The 17,355-nt window shown below is 44.5% G+C and overlaps 1 protein-coding gene across 1 annotated transcript; it reads right to left on the reverse strand.

Moving 5' to 3' along the window:
• Positions 1–116: 116 nt before the first annotated feature.
• lactbl1b (lactamase, beta-like 1b) lies at positions 117–15,477 on the reverse strand. The gene is made up of 8 exons (XM_068595914.1): positions 15,459–15,477; positions 11,498–11,569; positions 9,385–9,553; positions 7,945–8,051; positions 6,258–6,415; positions 3,797–4,044; positions 2,895–3,000; positions 117–1,095 (listed from the first exon to the last, which is right to left on the reverse strand). Exons 2-8 carry the CDS (start codon positions 11,555–11,557, stop codon positions 117–119), a joined length of 1,827 nt encoding a protein of 608 aa, XP_068452015.1. The 5' UTR covers positions 11,558–11,569; positions 15,459–15,477.
• Positions 15,478–17,355: the final 1,878 nt, after the last annotated feature.

Below are 17,355 nucleotides of genomic sequence, written 5' to 3' on the forward strand. Positions count from 1 at the left end.
TTTATCATTTGGGCGTTCAATATTCACGGCCCCGTTTTTCTTTCCTTTCTCTCTTTTTGTGGTTGCTCAGTCCTTCACGTGTCCCAAGGACACGCCAGTTGATTTCAGGCCGCAGTTCAGCTGGAGAAGGACGGCCTGCCGGCAATTCTGACCACGTTGTACGTGTTCAGGCCCGGCGCGTCGAACCCGGGCGACAAACCGCGCTTGTCAAACGTGTAGAAATTGAACAACTGGCCGTCTTGGGCTTCCAGGGACACCGAGGCCGTCCCGACTCGCAACACACAAGGGAACTCCTTCTCGAACACCACTCTGAACACGCGGTCCACCAGGTAGTTCAGCTTTATCGTCCGATACTTCTCCGGGATCAGCTCCTCAATCTGAGGCCCGAACTGCTGCATGATCAGAACCCCGTCGGACCCGACTTTGATCTCGTAGAAGGTGATGTTGCTGTAGGTGAAAAAGCCCACGTAAGGTTCTGGGTTCGGTGGCGGGTAGAGGACCTTCTTGCCCTCCCTGAAGGCTTTTTCTATGGCTGGTATGATGTGGTTGTAGGCCTGCGTGACCAAGTCTTGGTTCTGAGACCGGCTGCCGGCCATGAGCACCACCAGACCGAGCTTCATCTTGGGGATGAGGGAGAAGGTGGCGGAGTAGCCGTCCAGGTCGCCGTCTTTCCGCACCATCTCGTAGCCCATGAGCTCGTTCACCTCCCACGGCGTCCCGGTGCGGTTGGCAAAGTAGTCCTTGTCGCACCTGAAGAGCGGCGTCAGCATGATCTTCAGCGAGTCCGGCTCCAGCATCTTGCGGTGATAGGCGCCCAGCAGCATCATGGCCAGCTTGGCCAGGTCCGCGGCCGTGGAGAACATCTGCCCCGACGGCCGGTACCAGCCCAGGTCGTAGAGCGGCGCCGGCTTCCCGTTGGAGTAGACGCCCACGGCCATCTGGCCCTGCAGCCCCGGGCTGATGTCGAAGCCGGTGTCCTCCATGCCCAGCCGGTCCAGGATGTTGTCCGCGATCCACCGCTGGTAGTCGACGGCGGCCACGCGCTCGGCCATCACGTGAGCCAGCAGCGAGAAGGCGAGGTTGCTGTAGTGGCATCTGGAAGAGAAAGAGACGGGGAGGGTTTTAAAGACCTGGCTGTTGATGCAGGACATCAGATAAACTATCTTACAAGAGCAAACTCAAAACCTGCTTGAACTACATCTTGAAGAAACAGTTCCGTATCTTGTTGATACCGCTCTATTTGTAGGATAAATATGAAGCTACGGCTAGCAGCCCATAGCTTGACTTAGCATTCAGACTGAAAATAGGTAATCTGGCTCCGTCAATACCAGCACCAATAAAACTTAACTTAATCTTTTAAGGGGTTTTACAGCTGGTAGCACAAACAACTAGGGTTGGAAGTGCAGATGAAAATCCGATTTTAACCAACAATACATGCAATAATACATATGCACTAAAAATACACAATATGATAATGTTCAAGTTTAATATTTTACACCATAAATACAATTAAATAAATAACTAGTGAGACTTCAGGAAGTCACTGTTTCTGGTTCATAATTCCCGTATAAACCACTTTTGTATTTAATTTTGGCAAAGGGATTTTCAAAACCCCTAAAACCATAATTCTGACCAGCAGATCCTTTTACCTAGTAGAACTACAACAATGTAGAAGTACTCAGAACTACCAACATATAACCCTTGTATAATTAAGCAATAAGGTACGGGAGGCAGTGCTGTATCGTCAATAATGTATTAAACAGTACATTATTGATGATACAGCACTGCCTCTTGTACCTTATTGCTTAATTATATAACCTTGCATAAGTGTTCGGGTCTATAAGTCGTTTCATTTCATATCCACAAAAAACAATACGATTATTAATGTTTTCAAACTCACTCGTTGACCATGGCTCATTTTCTGTAAAAGAACATTTTCTATTTATTTATTTTATTTATATTAGAAGACATTTTCAATGAGCACACCCTGTTCATCATAAAACATACAGGACGTTCGGGTCCAGCGGCTCTCTGGACCCGAACAAAATGTAGGTCATGCACACCGCCTCCCTGTCCTGCTCCTGCCTGGGCTGGCTGTTAGTGTGTGTGTGTGTGTGTGTGTGTGTGTGTGTGTGTGTGTGTGTGTGTGTGTGTGTGTGTGTGTGTGTGTGTGTGTGTGTGTGTGTGTGTGTGTGTGTGTTGTTTACACACAAAGTTGCGACATTGTTATAAGAATTCGAGCACTGACACCCGTCTGCGCTCACACTGACGCACATTTCACACTCCTTCTTGCAGCAACTCATCCAAACTAACTCATACGCAGCTGAAGGGCAAAAATTTACCATAATTGCTGTTTTTATTGCTTAAAATTAGAATGAAGTAAACATCTGTTGAGCATTTTAAGGTCAAATTGTTTAATTGAGTTGGAATAAAAATAAAATAAAAACACATTATAACTCTGGGCACATCTTTTTGAAGATTAAATCCAGTTTTAAATTAATCCCGGCCTGTAAACCATTAATTTAAAATCACAAAAAACAACAACAGTACAATCTGAATATGTCCTAAACCCCACATTGATTGAATAAAGTGAACTTCTGCTGGTCGATGGATGTTTCCTTCTGTCTGCAGCCTTCATGCTAAAGTGAGCAAACTGGCTGCAGGTTTATGTTCATCATGCAGACATTGACGGCGTTTTTCATATTCTCACACGACTCTGTGGCTCGGCACACTTCCCAGAATGCAAAACTATTTCTCTGATCAGTCACAAAATATGTTGTCGTCAGCAGACGGTGAAGGCTCCCTCCCTCCATGGACACATTGGGGCATTTTCCTACAATTTCCTGAATCTCTCCGTCTGAAGAAGTCAACTGTAAATGAGCAACGAGTCTTACTTGGTGCCCGGATCTGCAACCAGGACGTCATCCTGCAGCAGATTGATCGCCGTCTGCGTTTTTCCTTTCCAGAGCAGACTTGTGGCGCGGAGTCTCCTGGGCAGGCCTGAATCAACCCACAATGCAACAGTGTGAGGGCGGCAAACACAACAGAATGAATTAGATTTGTATGCGCGGAGCGTTTGTTGATCGGATCCCACTCAATGAAATCTGTGTTTTGATTCAGTCAGCTGGTTATTTATGGAGCGCTGGTTCAAGACAAATCACTTCTCTGACCGCGATCGTGTTTGACGTCATTTTAATTCATTTCACAGAGTAGTTCAACAAATTGAAAAGTGTGTTGAAGTGCAATGTGACAACATCTGGACTGTTGACTCCAGCTGCTAACCGCTCTGCTGCAGTCGCTCCATGCAAACTAGAAGACTCATATTATAAATATCATCGAATGGGAAACACAACCTGATGTTGTTTCATTCTGAAGCAGCGCAGGTTGGGATTGTTTGGTGTTAGTAAAACAATAAGGTATCGTGTTCAGATTGTTTTTGTCTGATTAACAGACCGAAACCTCGAGATCCAATATGAAATGATCAATGATCACGATCGTAGCATAAAAACACAATATATAAAAACATGAATAAAACATGAAATAAACCAGGAGCGTCTTCTTCTTCTTCCCTTTTTATTGAAGTGTTTTTATTCCCACATTGAGTTTAAATAGGCATGTGGGTCCATACACCGGCACAACAACACATATAAGATGTATTTTCACACCAAACCACCTGCCTGACCTCTATTTACCCCCACGGCTAACGATTCAGCCTCCAAACCTCTCTCTCCACCACAGAAGAAGACTCTCTTGAATCCCAAGCAGCTCTCCATGACCCTGTGCTGTGTGTTTCTACCTGAGAGCTGGCTGGCCATCCTGCGCAGGGTGACGGACGAGGAGCGGATCTGAACCTCGCCGCTGTCCAGGAATATCAGGCCGTCCGTCACGTACTTCAGCTCCGAGTCGCGCGTCTTCCCCAGAGGGTTCTTGATGGTGAAGTTCTCCACGTACTTCTCCAGCGGGTCGTCCAGGGAGCCGATCTTGCCGTCCTCCCACAGCTTGTACAGCATCAAGGTCGGGAAGATCTTCGACAGGCTGGCAATCCTGAGAGTCCGATGACACAGCAAAGAGATGGTTTTTAATCTTAATGAGTGTTATCTGTGTTATGGTTAGTGTGACGTCATTCAGCTGCAACCAGGCAGCAGCTTCTGAGTCTGAAAAGTGACGCAGATGCAGAAGCCTCCTGGACTTGCTTTCTTTCTAGTGGCCAGGAGAGGGCGACTCCTCCGGTTGGGTTGTATAGAAGTCTGCGAGAAAATGACTCGACTTCTCACATGATGTATTCCCTCTGTAAACACTGTAAACATGATGGTCTGAATGTGAGACGACTTCTACAACTACAGTGAACCTTAAAGAGTCTTACTCTCCAATGTGTTGAGACCGTAGAACGCTTGTTTTCTAAGATGTGTGTTTTATTAATACGCTTGTCAGCGTGCACAAAACACTCCTCGAAGACTTAAGTAAAAAACTGTTTTGTGAGCAGATGTAAACGTTTATTTGAGTGAATTTCCTGCAGTTAAATCTGTCAGCGGCAAAACAGTGTTGATGATTCTTTGTGTGACGGTTGCAGTTTGTTCAGGAAAGTCGACTGAAGTGTTCGTCTCTTCTGTCAAAGCCTTTTAACTGAAGCGGTCACACGGCAAATCTCACAAGTTATTTTTGCTTCATCCTCACAGTGTGCTTGAAATATCAAAGATAGTTGCTGGTGTTGAGAGTTTATCGTCGTAACATCGACTGCGTTTCGCCTCCGCTGAGCTCAGTTCGCCTGCAGTGAAAAGCACTTAAAGCACTTAAAGCCCTTCTGAAAGTTAAAAGGTGATTTAACATCGATGCTACGAATGTTCTGGAGACAATTCACGCTGCAGATTACACGTCTCCACATATGTCGTCTAGTCAAATATGAGCTTTATTAAGGACTTTTAGATTGTATATGTCTTTTTTGGAAAGGCCACCGATGTCACACTAAGCGCCGCTCAGCGTGTGGACGCGGTGGTTAATCTCCTGAGGCTCAGGAGGAGCTTTCTGAAAGCTGAGAACACAACCTCCCCGATCGCGTCCTCTTGGTTTTCATGCATTGAGCTTGAAGAATTTATTAACAGGAAGCTGAAACTCCACGACTTCAGTTCAGAGACGAAAAGTCAGAACATCTCAGCGTCTTCTGCGTCGATTTTAGCTGTTTTTTTTTAGCGAAGCCTCCAACTTCATGGGAGCGCAACATTAAAATAGTTAAAGTGAAGTGTTTCTTAGCTGCGGCTGGTGCGTCTGTTTGAAAGTTGGTACTCGGTAACTTCATCAACACAATTGATGACAATAAATAGTTTCAACTGCCAATTCCAGCTGGTTTCATGTCGCCCAGCTTCTGCGACAGAGTTTCTGGTCTAAATCTGTTAAACAAAAAGGTATTTCTAGCATGGGGATTACCACACGCCTTATACCTCTTTACCATATTAGAGGGCCCTGCAAATAGAGACTCCTAACACGGTGCACTGGCTTTATAACCGTTGCTAGGATTCTTTCTGCTGGTACAAAACATGAAGAGTCCCCCATTAGAAACTGCAGCTTTGTACGTTGAGCATTGTGTCTTTTTTTCCTCTCCATATGTCGCTTTCCTTTCATGCACCGCGACACATGCTGAGCAGTAAGTAAGTAATCTTCAGACATCCAGGGGCGGCGTGATCTCCATCAGGCTGCAACATCCGTTCCACATCAGCCAGAAGCGTCTGTGCAGATGCACATGAAACACACACATCCAGAGCTCACGTGCCCATTACAACCAAAGTATGGCAAAGATGCTCATGACCAAAATGAAAGCACTCCGCAGAGAGAAATGTGTCTCGTGTCCGACTCCAGCAACATTCCCAAAGGTTCAGAAGAAGTTCAATCAGGGCTGGAGCTATTCTACTGGTGAGGATACTTGGAAAAACTATTTCGACGCCGTCATTTTACTCCTGGCAGCGTGAAGAAGCACCTAATGTTTTATGGGGTTAATGCTCAGTGTTACCAAATGGCTTGCCTTTAACTTTAATGCTCAACTTTCACGCTCTATGAAATGTGATAGCCGTACTATGTGGAGACGTAGAAGAAGAAGAAGAAGAAGAAGAAGAAGAAGAAGAAGAAGAAGAAAGCCTCTTCAAATCTGGTCAGAACAACCTGAGGAGCTTTGCAGTAGACGAGCGTCACGGACCGAGAACAGCTGACTCGCGTGATGTCATCGATGTTGTTATTGGTGTGGACTTCCACTGGCGTGCGGCGCTCACCTGTAGATGGTGTACTCGTTGGGGGGTCCGGAGAGCGGGTCGCTGCCGTTCCTCTTCCCGAAGTTGCCGGTCCACAAAACCGTGTCGTTCAAGATCACGATGGCCGACAGCGAGGGGAGGCTGACGGGGTTGACGCTCTGCCGGAGCACCGAGTCCACCTGGAAGAGGCAGAGCGGCACCAGAGGAACAGGCTGAGAGGGAAGTTTGTGAAAACACTCGAAGGAAAGATGGGCCAGACGTTTAGATCTACTGAACTGAAGGAAGTGAAGCGCCCTGGAGAGAGCTTCACTCCATCTCAAGAAAAACGAATAAATCATGAACTCCTTGCTTGATTACTGATACATAGAGCATCGTAACAACGATCAGTGTAAACTATGGTCCCTCGAGCCAGAGACTTTGAGACTTTGAGACCACAGCTTCCTGCTCGCTCGGATCGCTCGTCCAGCTGTTTTATATTCTGGCTTCCTTCAGTAAATGTGGAGCTTCGGCCTCTTCGTCAGCGTCTCAGGTGAGCTGTTAGCGGTCCCATCAGAGAGCGAGTGTCCAGACTTCTCCGATGATTTGATTTAAAATAACTTTCTTCTAATGTTTCATTTAAAAAAAGAGCAAAGATTCAGAGAATGTATTCCACAAAGTTGCTCTGTCGGCATTCATCATCTCACGATCCCCTTTTGTGGGAACGCGTCTGGGTTGTGAACCAGTGGATGAAAATACTAAAACCATTAAGACACCATCGTTCCAATTCAGCTTCACATTGAGTAGCAGTGACATCATATATGTGTCACAACGGCGATTTCGCTTGATGCTTTTGGTGCGAATTGGCTGATAATATTTGTGTATTTTCCTGCAGTCTGCAGGCCTCATGTTGGTGGTTTGAGGCCTGAGGCGTTAATAACAACCAGCGACGTGTGCACAGTGGTAGAAATACCTCTGACATGTCAAGCTGCTGCTGTTGATTGTGTATTAATTATGAAATGAGCATCGCAGTATAAATGGACTTCCCCCACGTTGTTTTTCACATTTGCTTCTGTGTGATTTTACTTTGACACGGAGACGATATGAACTGGAATATGAGGCCCAGAACAATTTATCTGATGTCCCACTTTTCCAAAAAAATGTAAATTTAACAAGCGCAGAGTGGAAATGATATCGTCGTCTTTACGAGAAGAAATCACAGGGACGTTAAATCTGCAGGTAAAACTCAAAACTAATGGAAAGGAAGAGGACGTTGTTGTTGCTCTCAACGCAGAAATAAGCGAAAGATCTCCTCTCAGAAATGTTTCATATGATCCATGTGCTCCATTCTCATTTTTTTTCCAACTGGAAACTAATTAAACGTCAAACTGCTGCTGAACTTTATATAAATAAGTCAAACGTTGATGCTGATGTTCATATATTCCATCAGTACACAGCTACAGTCCATGTGCTCCCTCAGCTGTTTATTCTCTTCTGGGTGCCGAGGTGTCAATCATGTCATTGATCAACTCGGCACCACTGCTGCTCGCCGCTCTGTGTTTTCATCCACTGCATCTTTAATCTCCTTCTGTCGACCGCGGCGGCGTTTGGCGTGAAGGATTATACCGCCGTCGGGGCCGGTAGATTTCTTTTTTTCCCGGCGACTTGAGCCGTCGTGATAGAAATACGACCTCAGTTTTTAAATCTGATGGAGATGGACGGCGCCGCTCACCTTCTCCAGGGCCTCTTTCAGGCCGGGGATGGGATGCTCCAGCTGCAGCGGCTCGGGGAAGCGAGGACACATCATTTCTAATTTGGCATTGCGACCCATCCCTTCATCTGGGCGGTGGGGGAGGGAATAGGGAAAAGAGAATGAAAGAGCAAAGGAAGCACCAGGCGAGAGGCTTTTGTAATTCCAACTTGATATTTGATAGAATAATGTATATGCGGCACAAAGGCCGGCGTAATGCGGAATAATTGGCTGGCGTGGGGCTTCATTAATTCCCTCCGCTTCATGATGAACCCCGCGGATGCAATTTGACAGGATGTGTGATGGACGCCGCCTGTTTCCTTTGTGAACTCTGGCTGAACAAAATGATATTTCCACACGTTTCTTTGTGGCCTCGGGGGTCGGTTTGCCTTTTCATTCTGAAGGACCGCCGTATGGGAAACATGTCGGTATATTACAACATGTGAGCCTGTGGAGCCGAGCGCCTCCTGATAATACCCTCACCTGAAGTTACTCCACACTGGACATGGTAGAGATTATACACCTGGATGGTGTTTTGGGGAATAAAGACGTCGTGGCACTCTGTCAGGGGTCCGAAAAATAATTTTTTGTTCTTTTAAAATACATTTCTGACAAATTTAAATGCCTGCATTTATTAGGACGATGCCAATCTAGCTCCTGTTCATGTTCCCGGGGTTAGTGTTGGTATTTTAAAAGGTTACGCTTGAAAATCCATGGCCTGAAGTTTAAAAACGTATTGGCATGAATGGTCGTAGCATTATGCTAACGCTGCGTTATTATTATGCACGGTCCCTTGGAGCGTTTTCTTCCCTGTTTTGCAAACAATTAGCAAATCCAAAACGCCCCTACAAGATGCATGCTGGTCCTGTATTTGACGTCCACACTGATTTACATGGACAACAACTAAAAACCAATTTGTAAGCATAAACTGTCTCGTAGCGGCGCGAGAAATTCCAAATGATCAACTCGGCCCACTGAGCTCTTGAACTTGTAAAGATGCCGGTAATTAAACACTCGCAGCTGGCACACACCGCCGCGGGCTAACATTTTAGCAAGCTAACGCTCCAGCTCACAATTACAAGATAAAGATCTCTTGATCAAGAGATTGTTTTATCTCCTCATTACAATATCTACGTCTCCTTAATGAAGAGGGAATAATTGACTTTTTGCTGGTTGTCGCCGTCAGACGAGATCAGAAGAAGCGTCCACAGTTTTAGCTCCAAGCTAACGGCTGTGATTTAATGTTGAATGCACTATAAATAAGGAAGAGTCACGTGTTCAAGGTTCTCTGAACCACAATAAGAATAACTGCATCCTGATGATGGAAGTGGATTTGTTGTTTTTAAGGCTTTGAGTCGTCCCACAGCTCAGAGCTCAACACAAGGCGTCCACCACCCGTTCCCAACGGCGTTCAATTCTCACCTGGCAACAGTTTGGGCAGCTGATATTGCCAGAAGAAGCATCCTGTCATAACCAGGGACAAAGCGAGGAAGAACACCAAACCCAGCTGCGTCCACTTCACCTTCATCTTGTTGCTTTTGGTGAGCACTTCGAGTTTACCGGCAGCGGGAGGAGCCGCAGCCGCAGCCGGCTGCAATACAGACAGACACACAAAACACACAGCAACACACAAGGTTAGCGCTTTATCTTTACCAGTGTTTGTGGATTATCTGACCAGCATGTTGTCCTCCATGTTGATCCCAGTTTGAAATCCCGGCCGCCTGCACGGTAGCTACTCACCACCTGATGCTTCGCAGGCCGGAGCGGCGAGGGCTGGATTACCAGGCACCCAGAAGTCTTCTTATTGCGCTCTCAACATCCTAAAGATTTAATCTGAGCTGACTCTAAAATGTAAATGATCCCTGCAGCCCGGAGGCAGGACACGGTGTCCCATGGAGGTGTTCCTGAGCGGGAGCAAGGCACGGAGTCCCATCTCTGGTTCATCACCGACTGCGCCGTAATCCCGGGCCATTGGCGCTCTCGTCCCTCACAATTCATCTTCTCCTCCCGCTGCCGCAGGCCGTTGACATCATAATCCCCCAGATTTACTCCGCCAAAGCGCCGGGGGGGAAGTCTTAATCCCTAATCCCTGTGAATCAATTCACTTCGGTCCAGCCTTAGCCCGGTGGAGCGCGCCACCGAGACGCACCGGCTGACAGAGATGGCGCCTCTTCGCCAGAGCTCGAGCAGAAAAGTACAATCGCTCGGGTGCAGGGAGGGTGGAGGAACCGAGGGAACGACGAGGAACCGAGGGAACGACGGATAATCTGGGACTTCCGATGATGACCGAGAGTGAGACGCTCTGCTGTCACCAACACGGGGCCAAATACACAAGTCCAGGATGGTTTGGTTCTTGCTTTGGTTCAATCTTAAGCTGAAGGGTTGAACAGCTAAACATATTTCAGAGGGCGGGAATTTAAATAATCCATGAGCAGGAAAGATGAATGTAGAAATAGGATTTTTTTTTCAATAGATTCCAGAATGTATATAATAATAATAATGTATGTATTTAATTAAATTTACTAGATGAGCTAAAACTCATAAAAGGCCCCAGAAATCCTTTGATTATTTTTTTTTAATCTTGTGCACTCCAAATAAAAATCAATATTTATATAGATATAAATGTATTTATATATATATAAATATATACATATATATATATATAAATATATATATATATATGTATATATATATATATATATATATATATATATAAACATATATTTATATTTTCCAATTGAATTTCCAGAAAATATATATATATATATATATATATATATATATATATATATATATATATATATATATATATATATATATATATTTTCCAATTGAATTTCTAGAAAATATATATATATATATATATATATATATATATATATGTATATATATATATATATATATATATATATATATATATATATATATATATATATATATATATATATATATCCCACCGTCTCTTTAAATCCTGATTTTAAATCAACCTGAGAGCAGATTGTATTTACTTCTGCTTGCTAGCTTATATATATATAAAACCTTGGCAATACATATCATTTATATCCATCCAATAATAGTTCATGCAGCGCTCCTTTGCTGGGTTATTATAAGATATGAGACGTTAATGGTCCAAAGCTCAGTGAAACATTTAGATGATGATCGGTATCATGTGGGAAAATGAAGTGTGAAAGAAAGCTGCGGATGATCCTGGTTGCATAACCTGTGATGGATGGAGAGCACAGCAGCTGGCCCATTTCACCAGCCACACACACACACACACACACACACACACACACACACACACACACACACTCACACTCACAGTATTGTAACGTCTTCTGAGTTTATCACACTTTTTTTCCTCCAGTGAGAATGCGTTGATTTGCTGGTTTCATTCCTGCCTTTGTGTGTGTGTGTGTGTGTGTGTGTGTGTGTGTGTGTGTGTGTGTGTGTGTGTGTGTGTGTGTGTGTGTGTGTGTGTGTGTGTCCGTGTGTGTGTGCGTGAGCCGTGTGTGTGTGAGTGGTGGCTGGTTACCTGGGCTTGAACCCCGTCCACTGAGGCTTCTGTCAGGACTTTACTCCCCGACTTGCCCATGGTTCTGCTGCCCTGATGGAGAGAACCAAACCCATCAGGTCATGACTTCTGCACACACAGTTTGATGTGTAGGTGTGTGTGTGTGTGTGTGTGTGTGTGTGTGTGTGTGTGTGTGTGTGTGTGTGTGTGTGTGTGGGGGGGGTGAACAGGAAGTCGAGCTTGTCTTTTCTGTCCCATGTTCTCACTGCGTGAGCAGCGTGGACGCCTCTGATACAAGAGAGCGAGGATTCAGGACTCAGGAGGTCAAAGTGTCGACTGAGCGAAGGAGAAGCAGTTTGATTCTTTAATAAACAGCTTTAGTCGTGTTTTTAGATTTACATTCAGCATCTTTTTTTGTCGGTTATGTTGTTGTCTTGTTTCATACGACATGTTCTGCTGTTTGTTCTTGTCATGTGTGTTTTGTCTGTTGTGCTCTGAGAACCTCGTCTGTTGTCTATGGAGACAAATGAGTTTCCCCACTGGATTAATAAAGCTATCTATCTATCTATCTATCTATCTATCCATCCATCCATCCATCCATCCATCCATCCATCCATCCATCCATCCATCCATCTATCTATCTATCTATCTCTCTATCTATCTATCTATCCACCTAACCACCCATCTATCTATCTATCTATCCATCCATCGTTCCATCTATATATCCATCTGTCCATCTATCTCTCCATCCATCTATATATATATATATATATATATATATATATATATATATATATATATATATATATATATGTATATATACACATCTATATATATATATACATCTATACATCTCTCTCTCTCTCTCTCTCTCTCTCTCTCTCTCTCTCTCTCTCTCTCTCATGACATGACTCACTGTGAGCTCATGAACACAAACTGTAATAAACTTCCCGCCCATAGAAGATTAAAACCAACAGTGAACATTAAGTGATGCAAACTCAATGCAGTCGACACCTGGTGGTAAAATCATTCATCGTTTCAATAAAAGAACAGCCAGAAGTCCAGATTGCATCCTACGCTTCTCTCTGCGTGAGCGAAGCAGTGCCTTTTTAAATACATATTATTATCTTTGCATGGTTATGTAATAACAGAGAACTGCGTGTTCTTTATTCAGACGGAGACGTGTTCTCCAGTCTCATGACGACCAGGCGACGTGCAGAGTGTGTGTGTGATTTTAAACAAAGGAGAGTTCAAGTAGACGTCACAGGCATCACTGTAGTACATGTGATTAATAAACACACCATGTGATGCTCAATATAACAGTGAAACACTAAGAAGACGTCACTTCTCAATTCCTGCGTTACAAGAAATTTCAACTGGAAAGATTTCCAGCAACGCCTCAAAATCCAAGATGGCTGCCCCACCCAACACTGAAAAACATAAATTCTGTCTCACTTGCGTCTCAATAAATAAATCTCACGTTCACTTCTGTCCAACTTCTACATGTGAACTTGTCGCTACGTTGTTCATGTGCACAACCTTGTGCCACAATTTGGCTTATAATGTCATAAAACATGACTTGTAGAAATATTAACCTTGACGATGATCAGGCAAACTGTCAACATCAAACATTACATTTAAAAATGTCTCGTCACATCAAACGGTTTTGCCCGACTCTGACGCGCACGTAGCAACTCCCAGAAGAGCTCGCTAGTGAAACTAGCTCCCGCTGTGTTTAGCACAGTTTGTGAGAGCAGCTTGTTTCTTTACTGGGACATAATTCATAAAGTTTTCAGCCTTCAACGGTTCATGTCATGAGGCTTTCATCCGGCCTCTGTCTTTGTTCGTCTACGTGAGTGTTTTTACTTTTCTTTGAAGGTCTTTCTTGAGTGTTTTTTTGCTAAAGCTTCACAGAGATCTGCAACACGAGGTCGCTCATGACGAGTGGATCGTAACCTTCAGCAGAGTAAGTCAAACTTCATAAATATGTAAACAAAGTTTTCGACCCTGACAGTCAAGAAAGTTCTGCCTTTTGTTCAGCAGAACATCCTGAGAGGAACGTTCACGTTTACTTCATTCAGAGGGCAACTTTCCTTAAGAAAGAGACGAACAATCCTCTGAAGGATGTTTTCCCACTGAAGCGTTTTCTCTTTTTAAACCGATGTTGACAATGAATGCGACGTAAGGCCGGCGATACAAGACGCACACATGGTTTGCTCCTTTCATGCGAGAGCCAATGAGAAAACACTCAAATTGGGCTAAAAACCTGAGCTGCCGTTTGGGCATTAATTCAGTGGGCGCGAGGCTAATGAGCCAACAGGAAACTGCTGACGCGGCAGCTTCTGGAGCGCTGAACGGACTGCGTCTTTTCCAGCAGAGTCGTCAGCTGGTTGCAGGAACCGATGGTCCTGTTCCTTCTGATTTTAACGTTATGAGTCTGTAACAGATGCGTTGTACTGCAGAGAGCAGGACCATCAAGCACGCTCATGTCAAGGCCCCAGAAGAAGAAGGTGATCAGCTTGTTTTCATGTCTGCAGGCCAGAGCTTTGTAAGAGTTGGAAACGATTGAATCCTGTGTGAAACCAGGAGGCTACAGCCGTGGAAGCAGCTCAAGAGCTTTAGTTCCACTGGAAACGCTCACGTGAGATGATAAGAGGCGACAGCGATGATCAGAGGTGGAACCAAGTCATCGCCCGTCACAAGAAAGTCTCAAGTCTTTTGCATTCAAGTCCTAAAAGTCCTAAAAGTCCTAAAAGTCCTAAAAGTCCTGAAAGTCCTATCCGGTGACCTCGCCTCAGACTGCGTTTGTGAGCACACATTAACAACGCTGTGAAGAAATGCTTCTGGTTCTTCATTCGCTGTATTTTGCCTGTGAACTTTTGTAAAAACCACTTGTTTTAACCTTATTTACAGCTGAAGGGCCGACTCATCAATACGCATCGGTCAATGCACACGGCGTCTCGTTATCACGATCAATGCATCGTATTGATTATTCTCACACATCATGCTTGAGCAGCGGGTGTCTTTTCTGAATTTTGTCATTATGAAATCTGTTAATTTGACTTCTTCATTTTCTTTTCTTGGGTTCTCGAGCCGCGACGGCACGATTTCATCTCATCAATCTAAAATCATAATCTGCTCTGGCGTTCTCTTCACAAGCTGTCACATTCTGATCGCTCGTGTCGGCCGTTCATGAGCTGCCTGCAGGGACGGAGAGGGATTGAACATGAACACCTGAGGACTCTTTGTGCCTTTTTAAAATCTATTTCTCCAGTTTAAAGAGCTGCACATTCACGCACACATTTGTTCTGGGTTTAATGACGCAGTTCAAACTCTGAACGGACTCATGTGATCATCGACCTCAGAGCTGCTCATCACCAGAGCAAAAGACTCTGCAAAAACTCTCTATATAGATCTATATCTATATTTTTATATAGATATATATATATATATATATATATATATATATATATATATATATATATATATATATATATATATACACGATTTGAAACGAATGATGTAATTAGTCCGTCACACAAAAGAAGCTCCATTCAAAAGATATCTTAAAAAATAAAACCTGCCCTGTCAGCATAAAACCACTCTCCCCTGACATGTAGGAGCAACAATGAGTAATATTATTTCAGTCTGACCAGTTGAATTCATTCTAAACTCAAACCCTTCATCTGTCGCTCTGTACAGAGCAGCCAGCTCGATACCAGGAGCAACAACAACAAGCAGAAATGAATGCAGTAAACAATAAACACATTGATTTTGAAGAGGCAAACCTAGAAGATGATGACGTTTCTGCGTCACAGAGTCTAAAGAAGGCAGAACGTTAGTGCAGGAAGCGGAGAGCCTCCTGCACAAAGCGTCTGGGATCAGGCATCACAACACGTTACATAAGCTGCAGCGGACCAAAAGATGGTTTCTAGGCCACAGAGCATCCGGCTGCTCGTGGGGTCGCTGCTCGGACGCTCACCTCTGGTTCCTGAGTCCGTCGCCGGCTCGCTCCTCTCCTCTTTTACCAGAACGATGGCGCGAGAAATATTCTGCTTTGGTTCCGTCTGAGTTTGAGAGCTGGAAGCCGGACAGATGTCAGTGTCATGGTGATGTTAAATCCTGCTCGCATCAAACGCAGCGCTCTGGATTAACCATCGCAGCCAATGGACACATCTGCCATTGCACAAAAATGAGTGCCCTCTCAGTGTGTGTGTGTGTGTGTGTGTGTGTGCGTGTGTGTGTGTGTACGTGTGTGTGTGTGCGTGTGTGTGTGTGCGTTTTATCTTTTGCGTGAGGTTTTAGGAGGACAAGTTCACTCAACAAAACAAAAGGTCAAGTGGAATATGAAATATCACAGTCCATTAATGAGGTTATGGGTCTTGAGGTTGTTGAGTTTATGTGTGTTTTTTTTTAATAGAACGTTGTTGAACAGAAGAAGAAACACACAACCCTTCATCTCGTGTGTGTCTGTCTGCAGACTGATCGTCTCACAGAGCTCATGTCGATGCATCAGAGGACACATGCAAATTAACCTTTTGGAAACCGTGCAAAAATCCTCCCGCTCCCATTTTAATACCCAGCATGCCCTATTCGGACAATCTTTTGGCTTGACATAAGTCATTCTTCCATTTTTGAACCAATCGACAGTTTTCTGACTGAAACTCCTTCCTAACAGGACAAGTGGTAGTTTGATCCAACCTTCCTCTTGTTGCCTGAACTAACTTGTACAGATTATTTTAACCAGGAAGTGTAACAGTTCAGCGCCACGTCCTGATTCTTGTTCTGTGTGTGTGTGTGTGTGTGTGTGTCACTAATTACCCCATGTCACCTCAGATCCTGCTCCACGCCCCTTCACTCTGTCAGCCACTACCTCCTCATCAGCCCTCATTTCCTTCACCTGGTCCTCATTCCCTCGTTCGTTCCTCACTCCTTTGGTCTCCTCACTTGTCCTCTTGTCAGATTGTTTGTGTTCTACTAAGTTCTCCAGTGCCGCCCTTGTGTTTCCTGTGTTTGGTCTAGTAAAGTCATAATCTTTGATATCACTATGTGGAGTTTTGCTTTTGTGTCCTGAAGATCTCCCGTGACAGGAAGTTTTTACAAAACTCAAACAAGTCGCTCTGTCGCACAAAACCACTCGATCGCACTTCGTGTCTATTTCCCAAACTGTCTTGACGTACTCTGTACAGACTAAAACAATAACTGGATTAATGACACATTCATTTCATGTTTTGTCATGAACAGAAATGCCACCATCGTTGCTGGGCCGTGTGTGTTATTGTGAAGTGAAGAGGCGAGATGTCCTTGAAAGCTTTCTCTTCTCCGTCTCTATGTTCCTACGACAATAAGTGACTCACAGAATTGTGAAACGCAGCACATTGTTGTTGTAAATCATACACATTGGGCAGTAATGTGTCCTCGTCCGCCTGTCAGCTGACGCCGCCGCACGGCTCTGCATCCCAGAGGCTGATCGCCTCGTGATGGAGGCGCTTTCCTTTTTTCTTTCTCGCAACAGACTAAACAAAAATCCACAGAAGGCGAAATCGAAACGAGGCTCAAATCAGACCTCTGGCTCCCCCGACTCCGGCCGCCGCTTCGGATGACGCCTGACCCAATTACCCTCAATGTTCTCGTTTCATATTGAATAGGAACACGGGAAACATCCTTCGGGACGCTCCAACGCGTCCAGATAATGAAACGGATAAAGGTCCAGATCGCTTTGTTGTCTTTGCCGAGCGGTCTTTGTGTGGCAACAAGAAGCGGGACTCTTTGGATTTGTATGTTTCTTTTAAATAAACAAGTGCTCCCCGGGCGCTTTGCAGCAGAGATGCATGTGAATAAATATGTAGGCGGCTCGTGTGCACATGGATTATTGCACA

The sequence above is a fragment of the Clinocottus analis genome, unplaced genomic scaffold (genome assembly GCF_023055335.1).
Source record: "Clinocottus analis isolate CAN_PGR_092001 unplaced genomic scaffold, fCliAna1.0.p SCAF_32, whole genome shotgun sequence".
Taxonomy (NCBI): Eukaryota; Metazoa; Chordata; class Actinopteri; order Perciformes; family Cottidae; genus Clinocottus; species Clinocottus analis.

Bases quoted from the DNA above. Each gene is read 5' to 3' on its own strand.
- lactbl1b (XM_068595914.1), bottom strand. From the start codon at position 11,557: ATGGGCAAGTCGGGGAGTAAAGTCCTGACAGAAGCCTCAGTGGACGGG. The intron at 4,045-6,257 runs GTGAGCGCCGCA...TCGGACTCTCAG, and splicing joins AACGAGTACACCATCTACAG to GATTGCCAGCCTGTCGAAGA. The intron at 1,096-2,894 runs GTAAGACTCGTT...TTTCTCTTCCAG, and splicing joins GTTGCAGATCCGGGCACCAA to ATGCCACTACAGCAACCTCG.